Source organism: Entelurus aequoreus, linkage group LG04 (assembly GCF_033978785.1).
Source record: "Entelurus aequoreus isolate RoL-2023_Sb linkage group LG04, RoL_Eaeq_v1.1, whole genome shotgun sequence".
In the NCBI taxonomy this organism is placed as follows: Eukaryota; Metazoa; Chordata; class Actinopteri; order Syngnathiformes; family Syngnathidae; genus Entelurus; species Entelurus aequoreus.
In genome coordinates this window covers 14,821,475-14,840,484 of record NC_084734.1, presented here as the reverse complement: position 1 = coordinate 14,840,484, position 19,010 = coordinate 14,821,475, and the positions used below count along the sequence as shown (strand labels likewise).

General features: G+C 40.1%; 1 protein-coding gene across 3 annotated transcripts in view; it reads right to left on the bottom strand.

Annotated features, from left to right (window-relative positions):
* Positions 1 to 1,138: 1,138 nt before the first annotated feature.
* Positions 1,139 to 19,010, bottom strand: part of tex11 (testis expressed 11) — a 28,315-nt gene continuing 10,443 nt past the window's right edge. For 2 of the 3 annotated variants that reach the window (XM_062044286.1, XM_062044288.1), the window contains exons 8-29: positions 16,527 to 16,612; positions 16,391 to 16,448; positions 16,101 to 16,196; positions 15,884 to 15,965; positions 12,168 to 12,246; positions 11,946 to 12,097; positions 11,783 to 11,868; positions 10,584 to 10,721; positions 10,414 to 10,516; positions 10,216 to 10,331; positions 9,660 to 9,745; positions 8,604 to 8,657; positions 8,497 to 8,537; positions 8,336 to 8,413; positions 8,172 to 8,242; positions 7,783 to 7,896; positions 3,202 to 3,274; positions 2,976 to 3,125; positions 2,808 to 2,916; positions 2,623 to 2,743; positions 2,078 to 2,245; positions 1,139 to 1,595 (exon numbers count right to left, since the gene is read on the bottom strand). In XM_062044286.1, the coding sequence (XP_061900270.1) occupies positions 1,524 to 1,595; positions 2,078 to 2,245; positions 2,623 to 2,743; positions 2,808 to 2,916; positions 2,976 to 3,125; positions 3,202 to 3,274; positions 7,783 to 7,896; positions 8,172 to 8,242; positions 8,336 to 8,413; positions 8,497 to 8,537; positions 8,604 to 8,657; positions 9,660 to 9,745; positions 10,216 to 10,331; positions 10,414 to 10,516; positions 10,584 to 10,721; positions 11,783 to 11,868; positions 11,946 to 12,097; positions 12,168 to 12,246; positions 15,884 to 15,965; positions 16,101 to 16,196; positions 16,391 to 16,448; positions 16,527 to 16,612 (2,133 nt within the window). In that variant the 3' untranslated portion in view covers positions 1,139 to 1,523. The remainder of the gene's footprint in view (positions 1,596 to 2,077; positions 2,246 to 2,622; positions 2,744 to 2,807; positions 2,917 to 2,975; positions 3,126 to 3,201; positions 3,275 to 7,782; positions 7,897 to 8,171; positions 8,243 to 8,335; positions 8,414 to 8,496; positions 8,538 to 8,603; positions 8,658 to 9,659; positions 9,746 to 10,215; positions 10,332 to 10,413; positions 10,517 to 10,583; positions 10,722 to 11,782; positions 11,869 to 11,945; positions 12,098 to 12,167; positions 12,247 to 15,883; positions 15,966 to 16,100; positions 16,197 to 16,390; positions 16,449 to 16,526; positions 16,613 to 19,010) is intronic. The other variant, XR_009825841.1, reaches the window with a different exon arrangement.

Below are 19,010 nucleotides of genomic sequence, written 5' to 3'. Positions count from 1 at the left end.
AATATTTCTTCAAACTTATGATTAAAATTCAAAAAAATTATTCTGGCAAATCTAGAAAATCTGTAAAATCAAATTTAAATCTTATTTCAAAGTCTTTTGAATTTCTTTTAACATTTTTGTTCTGGAAAATCTAGAAGAAATAATGATTTGTCTTTGTTAGAAATATAGCTTGGTCCAATTTGTTATATATTCTAACAAAGTGCAGATTGGATTTTAACCTATTTAAAACATGTCATCAAAATTCTATAATTAATCTTAATCAGGAAAAATTACTAATGATGTTCCATAAATTCTTTAAGTTTTTCTCTTCTTTTTTTCGTTTGAATTTTGAATTATAAAGAGTCGAAATTGAAGATAAACTGTTTCAAAATTTAATTGTAATTTTTTTCGTGTTTTCTCCTCTTTTAAACTGTTCAATTAAGTGTAAATATCATTAATTATTAATAATAACATAGAGTTAAAGGTAAATTGAGCAAATGGGCTATTTCTGTCAATTTATTTAAGTGTGTATCAAACTGGTAGCCCTTCGCATTAATCAGTACCCAAGAAGTAGCTCTTGGTTTCAAAAAGGTTGGTGACCCCTGCTCTATAGTCTCTAGAATGTTTATGTGGTCACACCACACAGCACATAGGGCTGTGAGCGCACCTGTTTTTATTAGCACATACAAATTGGCACAATCAACCACGGACGCATTTCAGCTGTGCGTGTCAGCCTTCAATAAAGAAAACAGGCGTTTAGGAAATAAAAGACAATTAGGCCAAAAGCAATATATGAGGGCACATCTTAACATGTATAATTAAACCTTAATTAAGCAAAAATATGATTTATTCGATTACTCGATTAATCGATCTGGATATTCGATAGAATACTCGATTACTAAAATATTTGATAGCTGCAGCTCTAGAATTGTGTCGCTGTCCAATTGACTTGTTTTCTTTCATTCAAATAAATAGTTTATGAGAACAAGGGGAGAAGCACGTTTTTTATTGGACAGCATGTTTGCTACGTTTTAATTTCATGCTTTCAGTTGGTCAACACAAAAAAATCATGTAAAAAAATATGATCTATAATAATAATTCACCAGCTAAACTTCCCACATCAAAATATACATTAGTAAATTTGATTAAGCTCATGAAATTGAGGTTGCAATGAATAGAATCTAATTCTTTATTTTGTAGCGCTGCACAAAAAAAAGTAAATTTTGAGCATAGGAGAACTCGATGAGTATAACCATGTGGAACAATGCATACTGTAAATAAAACTGGATGCCTATAACCATGTGGAACAATACATACTGTAAATACAACTAGATGAGTATAACCATGTGGAACAATGCATACTGTAAACACAACTAGATGAGTATAACCATGTGGAACAATACATACTGTAAACACAACTAGATGAGTATAACCATGTGGAACAATGCATACTGTAAATAAAACTGGATGCCTATAACCATGTGGAACAATACATACTGTAAATACAACTGCAATATTACCAACAAAGAACTGCATAGGTGCGGTTATTGTTCCATCAAGATGTTCCTCTTTGCTTTATCTAGTCGATCCAGGATTTGAGTGTAGAGCCCCGACATCTGCAGGGCAGAGGATCACATTGACATGGACCAGTGTTTCTTAACCATAGGGCACATTGTTGGGTCGCCAGCACCCCCTAGAGGGCCGCCAAAAAATATCTGTTCCTCAGCTGTGGTAATGACAATCTCAAACAAACAGAAGAAGTCTGGTGCAAAAGTCAAATAAGTTTCTTAAGAGCACAAATTATGACTTTAATTATATTGACAGTTTAGTTGAACATATTTATTAATAATTGAGTTTATTTTGGCAGACCACAATTGTAAGTAAAAGTCATTTATTAATGAGTTGCTTCTAACACAGTGTATTTGGTCAGCACTTATTTTTCTAATCAGCTTTACCGAAGCCTATAAGTAATCATCTTTGTGATCTATCGTATCGTAGGTCAGAGATAATTTTTAATTACAATTAAAATAGGGAGTAAGATGACTAATTCCATGTTAATATATCAGTGGGACCCTCTGTAGTGGAAAAGGTAACCTGCCTGCGTCTTGTAGCTGTCTTGCAGAGACCCCAGGTGGCGGATGAAGCTCATGGCCAGACCGCACCACTTCTCGGCCTGGGCGTAGCGAGCCAGGCTGTACAGCAGGATGCCCGTGTTCCAGGCCCGGGTCAGCAGCCACAGGATCTCCATCTCTGGGAAGTCATCAGGCTAACGACGACAGGAAGCGGCAAGCGTCATAAAAGGCCAGATGGAGAAGTCAACTTTGTAGTATGTTAACCTTTACTGATGCTTTTGGAATCTTTCTAAAGTCTTATTCATCTTGTTTGCTCTAATGCCGGCCTTTCAACGCCATCTCACAGAATCTCTGCGAGCTCCTTCAATTGGTGAAACGAAACGGGGAAATGTGCAATCCCAGTGAAGCAGCAGTGATCATGTGCTGTCTTTCAGAGATTGAAATTGGCAGGAAGAGGATGGTGAATGGAAGCTTCCGCTAATTGCCGTGCGGCTGGAAGCTCATTGAGAAATACAGAAAGGCTTCCGCGGAAGCTCTTCTATGGGTAGGGGCGGCGGCGTTGCTGACTCACGGACACGGCGATGACGGCCAGCGCCTCCTCGTAGTAGTCCCAGGCCTCCTCCAGCACGCGGGCCTCCAGGTCGGACACGCCGCTGGGCAGGGAGAGCTTGATGAGGCTGTGGATGCACTTGCTGAGGTGAGAGACACAAACAATGAACATTCGTTGTGTGCGCGGCCGCTAGAAAGGCGCCATGCCTGCGCTGTGCCGGGTCGGCCGGCGGTTGCTTCTTGTGCACGGACAGCGCCACCCTCAGGGCCTTTTTGCATAGCAAGGGGAAGTGTGCTGGAGGCTCCATGGCTAACGCTGCATGACATCAAGACTGCAACGTCAGCAAATAAAAGCTGATTATTACAATTTATTACCTGCAATGGTCTCCAGCACTTTGGCCTCCACGTGTTCAAGCTCCAAGATGGACTCCAGCACACTTTCAACCTTGGGGTCGTTCAGTTTGGAGCGAGCCTCAAACTCGTACAAGAGCAGCAGAGTGTCTGTTGGGTCTTTTGGAAAGCTTCCTTTGGATTCATCCCCCCCAAATTATATTTGACATATAAAAAGGTAAACAGTCAGGTGAAAGTGGTGGCAGTGTACCTGTTGCTTTGAGAGTCTTGCAGACTTCTGCACATGACTGAATGAGCTCCAGAGTTTGAACCAGATCTTGAGTCTGAAAACCAAATGGAAACACTTTCAGAGGTCATCACCGCCATCTAGTGTTCAATCTTACACATTATGCTTGGATTGAAAATGGTTAAATGTTTCTTATGATGGTTGCTGTGCTGTACAACTGCACGATAATAAACATTTTGTTCAATTCATGCCTCTGACACTGACAATCAAAACTGAGCATTATTAAAAAACAAATGTATGTCTGATATTAGATTATCCTAGATTGTGTGGGTGGTTTTAATAAGGGGTGTCATGATGTAACCTTTTCACTTCCGATACCGCACCAGTTTACAACCTCAGAGAAAAATGTAATTTAAAAAAATTGTATGCACATACAACACTTAAAACCGTCAGTAAGTCTTGAATGTGGAATTACATTATGGAATGGATTTAGTAAAGAAATCAAAAAATGTACTAACATGATCCAGTTTAAGAAACTGTTCACACTCAAAGTGTTTACAAAGTACAAATAATCATGATGAACATTTTTTACTTATTGATAATCTTATTTATCTCACTTATGAAATACAACTTCAGTATTTATTATTGTATTGTTTAAAGAGTAGATTGTGCACTAATTGAGAACAGGAAGTTAATACAAGTGCTAGCAATTGCTATGAAATGGAAAAGGGGTAGGATTTGATAAGGTCTGCTTATTCTTACTCCTTTTTGAAAAGAGGAACAAGAAATTGTGGTATCATGTTGTATTTGTATGCATGTTTGAAATATACTTAAACCATAATATTGCAGCATTCAGTATTGGCCGACACTGATATTGATATGAATCATACCTACTTTTATTTTTTTGTCGAGTGGAATTTGAGAAAAGCCTTGATCAAGTTTATTTACTCAGAAGACAATGGTAGGTATGAAAAATATTAAATATTTATTATTAACCATCTGGAATGGACTTACGCTGTTTTTAAGTTGAGGTGGAGTGGTAATTATGTTTTGGTGACACCTGGTAGCCACAGTAATTCATTAAGTTAAAGGCCTACTGAAATGAATTTTTTTTATTTAAACGGGGATAGCAGATCTATTCTATGTGTCATACTTGATCATTTCGCGATATTGCCATATTTTTGCTGAAAGGATTTAGTATAGAACAACGACGATAAAGATTGCAACTTTTGGTATCTGATAAAAAAAAAGGCTTGCCCCTACCGGAAGTAGCGTGACGTAGTCAGTTGAACATATACGCAAAGTTCCCTATTGTTTACAATGATGGCCGCATGAAGTGAGAGAGATTCGGACCGAGAAAGCGACAATTTCCCCACTAATTTGAGCGAGGATGAAAGATTTGTGGATGAGTAAAGTGCAAGTGAAGGACTAGTGGGGAGTTGAAGCTATTCAGATAGGGAAGATGCTGTGAGAGCCGGGGGTGACCTGATATTCAGCTGTGAATGACTAAAACAGTAAATAAACACAAGACATATATATACTCTATTAGCAACAACACAACCAGGCTTATATTTAATATGCCACAAATTAATCCTGCATAAAAACACCTGCGTGTTTGTTACGCTAGCTCCTAGCTCCTCTGCTAGCTCCTAGCTCCATAGAACACGCCAATACAATTCAAACACCTGATCAACACACACAATCACTCAGCCCAAAAGACCGTTCACCTAACCCAAGGTTCATAAAGCTTATATATTTTTAAAAAGTTACGTACATACGCAAAAAAAAGTTGCGCACAAAAGGTCAAGCGATCAAATGTTTAGAAGCCAAAGCTGCATACTCACAGTAGCACGTCTGCGTCTTTGTCATCCAAATCAAAGTAATCCTGGTAAGAGTCTGTGTTGTCCCAGTTCTCTACAGGCGTATGTGTATCGTAGTCAAAAGTCCTCCTGGTTAGAGTCTCTGTTATCCGAGTTCTTCCATCTTGACTGCATCTTCCGGGAATGTAAACAAAGAAGCGCCGGCTGTGTACTGTTGTTGCTGACTACGTTCGAAAAATACGTCCATTTCGCACCGACAACTTTCTTCTTTGCTTGCTCAGCTTCCTTCTCCATAATGCAATGAACATGATTGCAACAGATTCACGAACACAGATGTCCAGAATACTGTGGAATTATGAAATGAAAACAGAGCTTTTTCGTATTGGCTTCAATGTGGAAGGCATACCCGTGTTCGCCGGTCTACGTCACGCGCATACGTCATCCTCAGAGGCGTTTCGAACCGGAAGTTTAGCGGCAAATTTAAAATGTCACTTTATAAGTTAACCCGGCCGTATTGGCATGTGTTATAATGTTAAGATTTCATCATTGATATATAAACTATCAGACTGCGTGGTCGGTAGTAGTGGGTTTCAGTAGGCCTTTAAGTTCATGACCCAGTAAGTTGAATGATGCGAACACGTTTGTTACTGGGTACAAACTTGGAGACTTTGTATGTGTAATTAACATGCAACTATAATTATTTGATACTTATTTATATTGACAAATGTCATGTTTTGGACTGCAAATTGTTTAACTAAGGACACATATTATGTATGTCTAGTTTGTGTGCTATTTTGTGCTAAGCTGTTGTGTAGATACGAGTTCCTAGTGGCCTATCACCTATGTGTTAATCTTTTGTAAATCACTTTGCTGAAACACAAGCAAAGACCAACCTACACAAGGAAAGGTGTTGCAGGAATGCGTGTATCAGAGCGCTTACATCAGAGATTTTACAAAACCCTAAAGCAGTGAAGTTGGCAAGTTGTGTAAATGGTAAATAAACACAGAATACAATGATTTGCAAATCCTTTTCAACTTATATTCAATTGAATAGACTGCAAAGACAAGGAATTTAATGTTCCAACTGAGAAACTTCATTTTTTTGGGGTAAATAATCATCAACTTAGAATTTGTGGCAGCAACACATTGCAAAAAAATGTCACAGGAGCATGTTTACCACGGTGTTACATGCCCTTTCCTTTTAATAACACTCAGTAAACGTTTGGGAACTGAGGAGACACATTTTTGAAGCTTTTCAGGTGGAATTCTTTCCCATTCTTGCTTGATGTACAGCTTAAAATGTTCAACAGTCCGGGGTCTCCGTTGAGGTATTTTAGGCTTCATATTGCACCACACATTTTCAATGGGAGACAGGTCTGGACTACAGGCAGGCCAGTCTAGTACCCGCACTCTTTTACTATGAAGCCACACTGTTGTAACACGTGGCTTGGCATTGTCTTGCTGAAATAAGCAGGGGCGTCCATGATAAAGACCTTGCTTGGATGGCAACATATGTTGCTCCAAAACCTGTATGTACCTTTCAGCATTAATGTAGCCTTCACAGATCTGTAGGTTACCCATGTCTTGGGCACTAATACACCCCCATACCATCACAGATGCTGGCTTTTCAACTTTGCGCCTAGAACAATCCGGATGGTTCTTTTCCTCTTTGTTCTGGAGGACACAACGTCCACAGTTTCCAAAAACAATTTGAAATGTGGACTCGCCAGATCACAGAACACTTTTCCACTTTGCATCAGTCCATTTTAGATGAGCTCGGGCCGAAGCCGGCGGCGTTTCTGGGTGTTGTTGACAAAAGGCTTTGGCTTTGCATAGTAGAGTTTTAACTTGCACTAACAGATGTAGCTACCAACTGTAGTTACTGACAGTGGTTATCTGAAATGTTTCTGAGCCCATGTAATGATACCCTTTAAACACTGATGTCGCTTTTTGATGCAGTACCGCCTGAGGGATCGAAGGTCACAGGCATTCAAGGTTGGTTTTCAGCCTTGCTGCTTACGTGCAGTGATTTCTCCAGATTCTCTGAACCTTTTGATGATATTACAGACCGGAGATGGTGAAATCCCTAAATTCCTTGCAGTAGCTGGTTGAGAAATGTTGTTCTTAAACTGTTGGACAATTTGCCTACGCATTAGTTCACAAAGTAGTGACCCTCGCCCCATCCTTGTTTGTGAATGACTGAGCATTTCATGGAAGCTGCTTTTATACCCAATCATGGCACCCACCTGTTCCAAATTAACCTGTTCACCTGTGGGATGTTCCAAATACGTGTTTGATGAGCATTCCTCAACTTTCTGTCTTTTTTGCCACTTGTGCCAGCTTTTTTGAAACATGTTGCAGGCATCAAATTCCAAATGAGCTAATATTTGCAAAATTAAGTTTACCAGTCCAAACGTTAAATATCTTGTCTTTGCAATTTATTCTCAACCCATTGGGTTAAGTTTTTTTTTGCCCTGATGTGGGATCTGAGCCAAGGATGTCGTTGTGGCTTGTGCAGCCCTTTGAGACACTCGTGATTTAGGGCTATATAAGTAAACTTTGATTGATTCATATTCAATTGAATATAGGTTGAAAATGATTTACAAATAATTGTATTCTGTTTTTATTTATCATTTTCACAACGTGACAACTTCACTGGTTTTGGGTTTTCTAATCGGATACATAATCATTTTTTTTGTTGATATTGGACCGATATCCAATATCAAAATCGGAGGGGAACACCCCGAGTTTCAATGTTGTGGCTGAGGGACTGGGCGACACATACCCTGCCCTCGTGAGGAGACCTCCTGTAGAACTCCAGAGAGGCAGCAGCCGCCATGAGCAGACACGTCTTCTGGGCCAGAAGGAGTGATTGATCGGCACGGCACACCTGAGAGAGCTAGACGAGAGCAGACTACACATTGTTTATCTGTTCCGAGTTGCGTTTATGTTGTACTTGAGTAGAAACGACAGGTTTTTACTGCCTTCTGAGGATCACGACCAGTATTTGTTGTGACACGATGGAGAGTAGGATTACATAAAGGACATGTTGAATTGTGCATGTGTAAACATGTGACGCATGTCAATGTAACCTTGACAATACACCAAAACAATTACCACTGCCCTTGTGGTTTTGCAATAGTTACACTTCAAAAACAGAATAAGAGCACTTGCCTGGTAAGAGTGCACAAAAAAATCCCTCATTCGGTCAGGGCAGCTCTCACACTGCAGTGCTGAGTTCCAAGCTGTAACACAGCGACACACACAACCATGTGATTTTTCTACCAGAGAGCGTTGCACAGATTGCGATAAGGAGAGTAAAGAGTGTTTTTTAGTACCAATTTTCCTAAACCAGTTGGCTTCCTCCGTGCACTGCTCTACAGTCATGCTCCGCCGCTGTGAAATGTTCTGCAGCGCTGCAGTGATGGCAAGCAAACACATTTATGGGTTAGGTGCACAGATACGGATTCGCCTCCACTCTCTCACCCTGTCTACATACCCATTTTTAAATATGGCAGCAGCACGTCCAGACTCACACCCCTACACAGTGTCACGCAGACTCAAGTGTGAATTTGGGTCAAACATTACACAATTAAGGCACCTCACCTTTTGTCGTCACTCATTTTTTCTATTGTTGAGAGCACAAGTCGGACAAGACACCTGTACAAGGATGCACAGTTGCATTTTGTTTGCATTCAATTGATACCGTGTCTGTCTCAGGTTATTAAAGTATTGACTACAGTACTGGCCAAAAGTTTGGACACACCTTCTCATTCACAACACAACTGATGGTCCCAACCCCATTGATAAAGCAAGAAGTTCCACTAATGAACCCTGATAAGTGAAAACTATTTTAGGTGACTACCTCTTGAAGCTCATCGAGAGAATGCCAAGAGTGTGCAAAGCAGTAGTCAGGGCAAGGGGTGGCTATTTTGAAGAATCTAGAATATAAAACATGTTTTCAGTTATTTCACCTTTTTTTGTTGAGTACCGTATTTTTCGGACTATAAGTCGCAGTTTTTTTCATAGTTTGGCCGGGGGTGCGACTTATACTCAGGAGCGACTTATGTGTTAAATTATTAACACATTACCGTAAAATATCAAATAATATTATTTATCTCATTCACGTAAGAGACTAGACGAATAAGATTTCATGGGATTTAGCGATTAGGAGTGACAGAGTGTTGGTAAACGTATAGCATGTTCTATATGTTATAGTTATTTGAATGACTCTTACCATAATATGTTACGTTAACATACCAGGCACGTTCTCAGTTGGTTATTTATGCCTCATATAACATACACTTATTCAGCCTGTTGTTCAATATTCTTTATTTATTTTAAATTGCCTTTCAAATGTCTATTCTTGGTGTTGGGTTTTATCAAATAAATTTCCCCAAAAAATGTGCGACTTATGTATTTTTCCTTCTTTACTATGCATTTTCGGCCGGTGCGACTTATACTCCGGAGCGATTTATACTCCGAAAAATACGGTACATAACTCCACATGTGTTCATTCATAGTTTTGATGCCTTCAGTGACAATCTACAATGTAAATAGTCATGAAAATAAAGAAAAAGAGAAGGTGTGTCCAAACTTTTGGCCTGTTCTGTATATGACTAATTTAATGTGGAAATTTAAAATGTTCCAAATGTCACAGACCTGAGAGCCCTCAGAACCAGAGTTTCGTCTTTGGAGCTTTCACACAAACTTTCCAGTGCTTTCATGGCAGTGTCCTGCTGGTTGTTCTGTTACAAGCATCAACACATCCTCAAACCATACACTACTGGGTTAAAACCTACAACAATAATAGACATATTGTTCAGCTGCTGCCTGGTGACATCTCTCATGTTCCCCTCGTGTCTTAAAGTTAAAGTACCAATGATTGTCACACACACACACTAGGTGTGGTGAAATTAACCTCTGCATTTGACCCATCTCCTTGTTCACCCCCTGGGTGAACTGCGGGTAGTTCAGCTTCCTCCCACATTCCAAAAATGTTAGGTTCACTGTCCATAGGTGTGATTCATCATTGTGAATGTACCCAGCTGGGATACGCTCTAGCTTACCCTAATCAGAACGAGCAGTATAGAAAATGGATGGATATTGTTGAAATAATACCTCTCTGACAGTGTTTGTGATTGTTGTGCAGAACTTACTCCTAGTTATAACTACAAAGTTGGCGGACGAGGCATTTGGTGTCATGTGACCGTCTTACCTCCAAGGCTATCTGAGCAGCCAGACTGAGAAGTTTAGACGTGGCGTTCTCAGGCACGGGACCGTTGGCTTCAGGATTCTGGGACATAAGTGCCATCATGCTCACTGCCTTCGCAGCTAGGACAAAACATACGATTGAGTCGAGTCTGACCACACCGACTGAACGTGAGCTTTTTGGTGTGTATGAAGATGGAGGTACCTCTCGCCACATCATTCTCCAGCACTGCTATCTTATAAATGCTGAACTGTGTGAAAATGCTGTCAGGATCACACCGCTCTGCCTCTTTAATGGCTTCTTTGGCCTGATAGACAGTGAGAAAAGGTCACATGCATGAGGAGCACTTGTTGTAAGAGGACTATCTATGGTACCTTTTCCATTTGCTTCAGGTGCAAGAAACAGGAAGCTCTGTTTCTCTGCAGTTTAGACAAGTTGGTGTCCATCTCTCCCGCCTTAAAGAAACTCAAGGAGTAGTTGTACCACTGCAGAGCCTCAGCATAGTCTGTGGACTAGGAAGATCAAACGTAATAATAATCGCTATTCTCCCATGTGCTGAAGTGGGATAAGCTGTGTTATGCGGGTTCTGGCAAAAGGAATCTTCTTCTTCTTCGTTTGGATAAAGTGGTTGATTAGAGGTGTAACCACAATGCAGCTGTGCAAGTGTTTAACAGCCAACTGACCAAGCTCTCGTCCACAGCCGCCACACCACGATTCCCATTAGAATGGCGGTATATGGGACAGGATGTTATGATGTGGTCTGCAGTCTGCTCCTCTGCACCCCACTCACATGCCGCAGATGAAGCCATACCCCATATGCACATAGTTGAGCGGAAGAGGCCTACGCCAGTACAAAGGCGATTAAGCCAGACCCAAGCAGGCCTGGGAAAGCATATTCCTGGTGGTGATGTACTGGCCTCAGGGATGTAATCATGGATGGCAATGGCACAAGGAAGTCTCCCCCTTTTAACCAAAGTCTGTCACTGCGTGGAGCAATCCTAGTATGTAAAATCTGGCCAGCACGTATTCTCCCATTGACTTGAATACTTTCGCTCCTACCTGCTTTTAAGGCTGCAATAAGTCCAGCGTCCCGGGAAGGTTGGACATTATATAGCACTTGAAGTTGAAATGATTTGTACACCGCACATAACAAAATGATCAAAGATACTTTCAGAAAGCTATCAAATGTATATCCATACACAACCACCATGACGACACACACATAGATTTATCAAATTTGAAGTGTTTTCTCTTTCACGGATTACAATGACATCCACATTTTTTAGTTAATGATTTTCCAAAAAAGGCGTCGCCTTAACACGGGGTGGGCATGTCCACTTATTGGATGGGAGAATACGAATAAGAGAAACGTGCGTAACTTGAAGGGTGTAAAAAAACACTTAAGTGCAAACTGGAGAATACAGGCCTATGTGCGCGCTTCTTGTATAAGTTGAAAGCTATGACTGCATGCTCACTTGCCACAACATGGCATTATACCTGCACAGTATGTTCAGATCCATATTTTGAGCCTCTCACATTTTTATGGCATAACGGAGAACTTAAAGAAGCATACCTCAAAGTTTTTTGATGCTTTATCCCACAATATAGCATGTAGGCTTGAGAGCTCCTGTTGTGCCAGCTGTTTGCCCGTGTAGTGTCCTGACATGGTACAAACCATAGCACACGTTACAAACTTGTCATGAGGTGCCGTCGAGGACCCTTAACAATGTCCGCACCGGTGATGATGTCCTCTATCTTCTGTTTGCCCAGCAGCTCTTTGCCTCTCTGCAGCAGCAGCTCGATGTGCAGGACAAGAGCAGTTCCCAGGTCGGGCGACGACTCAAACTGCTGACTCGCACGTTTCAACAGCTCAAAGGCCAGCGCTTCTCTAGAAAAATTCAAAGTATAATTCAGGGCCCATTTGCAGGAAACAATATGTCCTCTACAGTGGTGTTTACCTATCTTCGGATATGAGAAGCTTGACTGTACTGAGACACACCTCAAGAGAAACCTCCGACTTCAGCATCTCGTTCAGACCTGAGAACACGATTTAAGATCTGATTATAACAACTTATGTATGTATATGTATGTACATTACCGTTCAAAAGTTTGGGGTCACCCAAACAATTTTGTGGAATAGCCTTCATTTCTAAGTACAAGAATAGACTGTCGAGTTTCAGATGAAAGTTCTCTTTTTCTGGCCATTTTGAGCGTTTAATTGACCCCACAAATGTGATGCTCCAGAAACTCAATCTGCTCAAAGGAAGGTCAGTTTTGTAGCTTCTGTAACGAGCTAAACTGTTTTCAGATGTGTGAACATGATTGCACAAGGGTTTTCTAATCATCAATTAGCCTTCTGAGCCAATGAGCAAACACATTGTACCATTAGAACACTGGAATGATAGTTGCTGGGAATGGGCCTCTATACACCTATGTAGATATTGCACCAAAAACAGACATTTGCAGCTAGAATAGTCATTTACCACATTAGCAATGTATAGAGTGTATTTCTTTAAAGTTAAGACTAGTTTAAAGCTATCTTCATTGAAAAGTACAGTGCTTTTTCTTCATAAATAAGGACATTTCAATGTGACCCCAAACTTTTGAACGGTAGTGTATGTATATACACATACACTGTGTTCCAAATTATTATGCAAAGTACATTATACTCAAATTTTGATAAATAATTGATGCAAATATCAGTCAGTATAATTTTCAAGTCATCAGCCGTTTATAGAGTTTAATTCAAATTTCATTGAACAAATCTCGAAATGATAACAGTATTTTTACAATAAATAAATACAATAACTCAAAGTCCACTGTTCCAAATTATTAAGCACAACAGCATTTCAATACATTTTATAGGCTGTAAAGAACTCAAATTGGTCACATGTTAAATTTGTAGCATATAAGACCATATAAATTTAAATATTTTTGATTGAAATAACTTTTGATTAAACAGGCTGAGTTACATGTTAATATAGGACCTCTTGCTTGATATCACTTTCATAAGCCTTGCATCCATTGAACTTGTGAGTTATTGGACAGTCTCAGCTTTAATTTCTTTGCAGGATGTTAGAATAGCGTCGCAGAGCTGCTGCTTGGATATGAACTGTCTCCCACCCTCATAGATCTTTTGCTTGATGATGCTCCATAGGTTCTCAATAGGGTTGAGGTCAGGAGAGGATAGTGGCCACACCATCAGTTTCTCTCCTCTTGTGCCCATAGCACCCAGTGACTCAGTGGTGTTCTTTGCAGCATGAGATGGGACATTGTCATGCATGAAGATTATTTTTTGTCGGAAGGTACGGTTTTTCTTTTTGTACCATGGAAGAAAGTGGTCAGTCAGAAACTCTACATACTTTGCAGAGATAATTTTCACACTCTAAGGGACCTTAAAGGGACCTACCAGCTCTTTCCCCATGATTCCAGCCCAAAACATGACAACCCCACCCCCTTGCTGCCGTCTCAGCCTTGTTGGGACATTGCGGCCATTCACCAACCATCCGCTGCTTCAGCCACCTGGGCCATCTAGAGTTGCACTGCACTAATCGCTAAACAAAACTGTTTGAAAATTAGTCTTCATGTATTCCTGAGCCCACTGCAACCGTTTCTGCTTGTGAGCATTGTTTAAGGGTGACCGAATATTAGCTTTAAGCAAACTTGCAAACTTCTTGAGGATCCTACACCTTGAGGTTCGTGGGACTCCAGAGGCACCAGCGGCTTCAGATATCTATGTGTTGCTTTGCATTGGCCTTTTAGCAGCTTCTCTCTTAATCCAATGAAGTTGTCTGGCAGAGATTTTTTTTATTTTGCCTTTATCTGCGCGAACTCGCCTGTGCTCTGAATTAGCAACAAATGTATTTACAGTTCGATGATCGCGCATAAGTTTTTTGGATATATCTAATGTTTTCATACCCTGAGCAAGGCAGTGTTCTATCTTACGCTTTTCAGCAGCAGAGAGATCGTTTTTCTTCCCCATATCGCTTGAAACCTGTGGCCTGCTTAAAGGCCTACTGAAACCCACTACTACCGACCACGCAGTCTGATAGTTTATACATCAATGATGAAATCTTAACATTGCAACACATGCCAATACGGCCGGGTTAGATTAGTAAAGTGCAATTTTAAATTTCCCGCGAAATATCCTGCTGAAAACGTCTCGGTATGATGACGTTTGTGCGTGACGTCACGGATTGTAGCGGACATTTTGGGACACCATTGTGGCCAGCTATTAAGTCGTCTGTTTTCATCGCAAAATTCCACAGTTTTCTGGACATCTGTGTTGGTGAATCTTTTGCAATTTGTTTAATGAACAATAGAGATAGCAAAGAAGAAAGCTGTAGGTGGGAAGCGGTGTATTAGCGGCCGGCTGCAGCAACACAAACACGTAGCGGCTACGTCGTAGCCGGTGTTTCATTGTTTACATTCCCGAACGATGACAGTCAAGCTTTACCATTGGCCTGTGGAGAACTGGGACAACATAGACTCTTACCAGGAGGACTTTGAGTTGGATATGCATGCTTGTGGTGATGGGACAACAGAGACTCTTACCAGGAGGACTTTGAGTTGGATATGCGCTACCGTGAGTACGCAGTTGCGGCTTCCAAACATTTGATCGCTTGCCCGTACGTGCGTGCCGCTTTGTGCATGTCACGTACGTAACTTTGGGGAAATATATGTGCTGTATGAACTTTGGGGAGGTGAACGGTACTTTGGGCTGTGGGATTGAGTGTGTTGTGCGGGTGTTTGATTTGTATTGGCGGGTTATATGGACGGGAGGGGGGAGGTGTTTGTTATGTGGGATTAATTTGTGGCATATTAAATATAAGCCTGGTTGTGTTGTGGCTAATAGAGTATATATATGTATTGTGTTTATTTACTGTTTTAGTCATTCCCAGCTGAATATCAGGTCCCACCCGCCTCTCACAGCATCTTCCCTATCTGAATCGCTTCCACTGCCCTCTAGTCCTTCACTCTCACTTTCCTCATCCACAAATCTTTCATCCTCGCTCAAATTAATGGGGAAATCGTCGCTTTCTCGGTTCGAATCGCTCTCGCTGCTTGTGTCCATGATTGTAAACAATGTGCAGATGTGAGGAGCTCCACAACCTGTGACATCACGCTACTTCCGGTACAGGCAAGGCTTTTTTATCAGCGACCAAAAGTTGCGAACTTTATCGTCGATGTTCTCTACTAAATCCTTTCAGAAAAAATATGGCAATATCGCGAAATGATCAAGTATGACACATAGAATGGATCTGCTATCCCTGTTTGAATAAGAAAATCTCATTTGAGTAGGCCTTTAATAATGTGGAACATCACTTTTAAGCAGTTTTCCTTTGACTGTGCTGACCTGGGGGACTATTTATCACAGGTGTCTGAGATTGATCTCAATGATCTACAGAGCCTTGAGACACAATACTATCCATGAGTTTAATGGAAAAACAAAAAAAGCAAAAATGTTTTGACTCTTAAATCCAATTTGCATAATAATTTGGAACACAGGGTAAAATGTTGTCTCTTCATATACACTAACTAACATAAGACATACATTCAAACATCATGCAAAAATTTGATATTCTGCATCTCCCACTAACACATCTTTTTGAAAGCCCTGCAGCTAACTATGATAAACAGGTTCTTAATGGATGCTTTGTGTCTAATAACTAACCTGCTCTGACGATTTCATCGGAGGCCCCACATCTCAAGAGTATTGTGATTTTTAAGTACAGCCCCTGGGCGCTCACACACTCCTGACAACATTGGCACAGAGTTGCTGGTTACAGGGAATCCCAGATTTTGGTATTTGTTTTTGCAGATGCTGCAAAATGCATTGACTCGCGTATGACTGAGACCATGAGCAGGACTGTTTCATTTTCGTATTTCACCTTGTTGGCCAAGTCGACAGCAGTAAGAGTCTCTTCGCGAAACCTTTGAGCGTCCCACTCGAAAAGAACTGTGGCCAAGAGACGCAAAACCTTTGCCTGAAGTTGGGTAAACACAACACAATAAATTGAGTCATTTCAAGTTTGTATAGATAAACTATACACTTACTGGACACTTTATTAGGTATGAAATTTAGTGTGTGTTTTTAGTAAAAATGGGGGAATGGTAAAAATCTCAGTATGATGCAATACTAAATAAATTGTGTCCAGAGAACTATGCAGTGTTATCTTACCTGGACCTTTGCTTCAGGAGCATACTTCACATTTATCTTGCCTATGTCATAGCTTTGCCTGAAATATACAAATATGCAAACCCCTTTACTGTTTCTACAGTACGGTGTGGGTACACAAATGACATATTATATTTACCGTAACCAGAATGCGCTGTCTTCATACTTTTGTTGGTTGTAAGTGTCTATTCCGAAGTTGTAGCACATCAGGGAAAGGTACGTAGTCTGCAACAGTCAAAAAATACATTAAGAGCCTGATCTACAAATATCACACACAAAGATGATCCACTAAACTTGTGGGCAGAGGATTGTCTCTTATGTGAGCAGAATGAACAGATCTTTCCTCCAAAAGGTCTTATCTCTGTCCATGTGATAACAGATGAATTTTGTCAAGAGGAGTGGTCAAAAATTCAGCCAGAAGCTTGTGGATGGCTACCAGAAGCGCCTTATTGCAGTGAAACTTGCCAAGGGACATGTAACCAAATGTTAACATTGCTGTGTGTATACTTTTGACGCAGCACATTTGGTCACATTTTCAGTAAACCCATAATAAATTCATAAAAGAACCAAACTTCATGAATGTTTTTTGTGACCAACAAGTATGTGCTCCAATTACTCTATCACAAAAAAATACCAGTTGTAGAAATAATTGGAAACTCAAGACAGCCATGACATTATGTTCTTTACAAGTGTATGTAAACTTTTGATCGTGACTGTATGTACACATATATATATACATATATATGTATGTATATATATCTATGTGTTCATTAATATCATATATTTTTAAAAATATAAGGAATGTATGGCGGTCATCAGAATACCCACAATACTGGATGCAAATATAATCATTCAGTACGCGGAATGTGATTTATCAAGGGTAATCACTGTTCTGCAGGCGCTATTTTGCGTCTTTATCTGGCACGTCTGAAAAGTATGTGCAAACTCTGAAAAGGTAGACACACGGCTGAGAAAAGAGGTACTCGTGCTGTAAAGAGGGAGAGACAATCCTCCGTCCACGTGTGTGTGTGTCAACATATGTGGACTGTCATAAAATGTAATATTTTGGACATATCGTCTACTAAGTAATATAATTTTATAATTGTATAGCTGCTGGTTGACTTAAGGGGCTGAATAAAACATTTAATTGAGGCGTTTTGATGTCTACTGGCTATTTTTTAATGCCATTTTTTCATATAGGAAATATAATATTATAATACATCTTTCAATAAGCAATTTCTTGCGTTTAAAGGCCTACTGAAATGAATTTTTTTTTATTTAAACGGGAATAGCAGATCCATTCTATGTGTCATACTTGATCATTTTGCGATATTGCCATATTTTTGCTGAAAGGATTTAGTATAGAACAACGTCGATAAAGTTCGCAACTTTTGGTCTCTGATAAAAAAAAAACCTTGCCCCTACCGGAAGTAGCGTGACGTTGTCAGTTGTTCACTCCCTCATATTTTCCTATTGTTTTCAACGCAGCTAGAGCGATTCGGACGATTACCCCATTAATTTGAGCGAGGATGAAAGATTTGTGGACGAGGAACGTTAGAGTGACGGACTAGAATGCAGTGAAATACATATTTTTTTTCGCTCTGACCGTAACTTAGGTACAAGCTGGCTCATTGGATTCCACACTCTCTCCTTTTTCTATTGTGGATCACGGATTTGTATTTTAAACCACCTCGGATACTATATCCTCTTGAAAATGAGAGTCTACATTTCTCAACCAGCATATTAAATATAAGCCTGGTTGTGTTGTGGCTAATAGAGTATATATATGTCTTGTGTTTATTTACTGTTGTAGTCATTCCCAGCTGAATATCAGGTCACCCCCGGCTCTCACAGCATCTTCCCTATCTGAATAGCTTCAACTCCCCACTAGTCCTTCACTTGCACTTTACTCATCCACAAATCTTTCATCCTCGCTCAAATTAATGGGGAAATTGTCGCTTTCTCGGTCCGAATCTCTCTCACTTCATGCGGCCATCATTGTAAACAATAGGGAACTTTGCGTATATGTTCAACTGACTACGTCACGCTACTTCCGGTAGGTGCAAGCCTTTTTTTATCAGATACCAAAAGTTGCAATCTTTATCGTCGTTGTTCTATACTAAATCCTTTCAGCAAAAATATGGCAATATCGCGAAATGATCAAGTATGACACATAGAATAGATCTGCTATGCCCGTTTAAATAAAAAAAATTCATTTCAGTAGGCCTTTAACTTTTTGGTAAACTTACTTGTATAACAGTTACCGGCGTTAAAATGTGTATCAAAAATTGCCTTTGACCTTGGAACAGAGTATCTGTGTTTTCTATGGGACAAATAGTTTCTGAATAGGAAAAGTCAGGGATTATCCAGCATTCCATAACTCGGGGGTCAGCAACCCGCAGCTCTTTAGCGCCTACCAAGTGGCTTCCTAGACCTCTTTCAGAGATGTGTGAAAATGGAAAAACATAAATAAAAAAATATATTTTTTGTTTTACTATATTTTCTGTAGGAAAACAAACATGACACAAACCTTCATAATTGTCAGAAATCCCACTGTTTATGTTGTACATGTTTCACTGATGAGAGTATTTGGCGAGCACCGTTTTGTCCTACTAATTTCAGC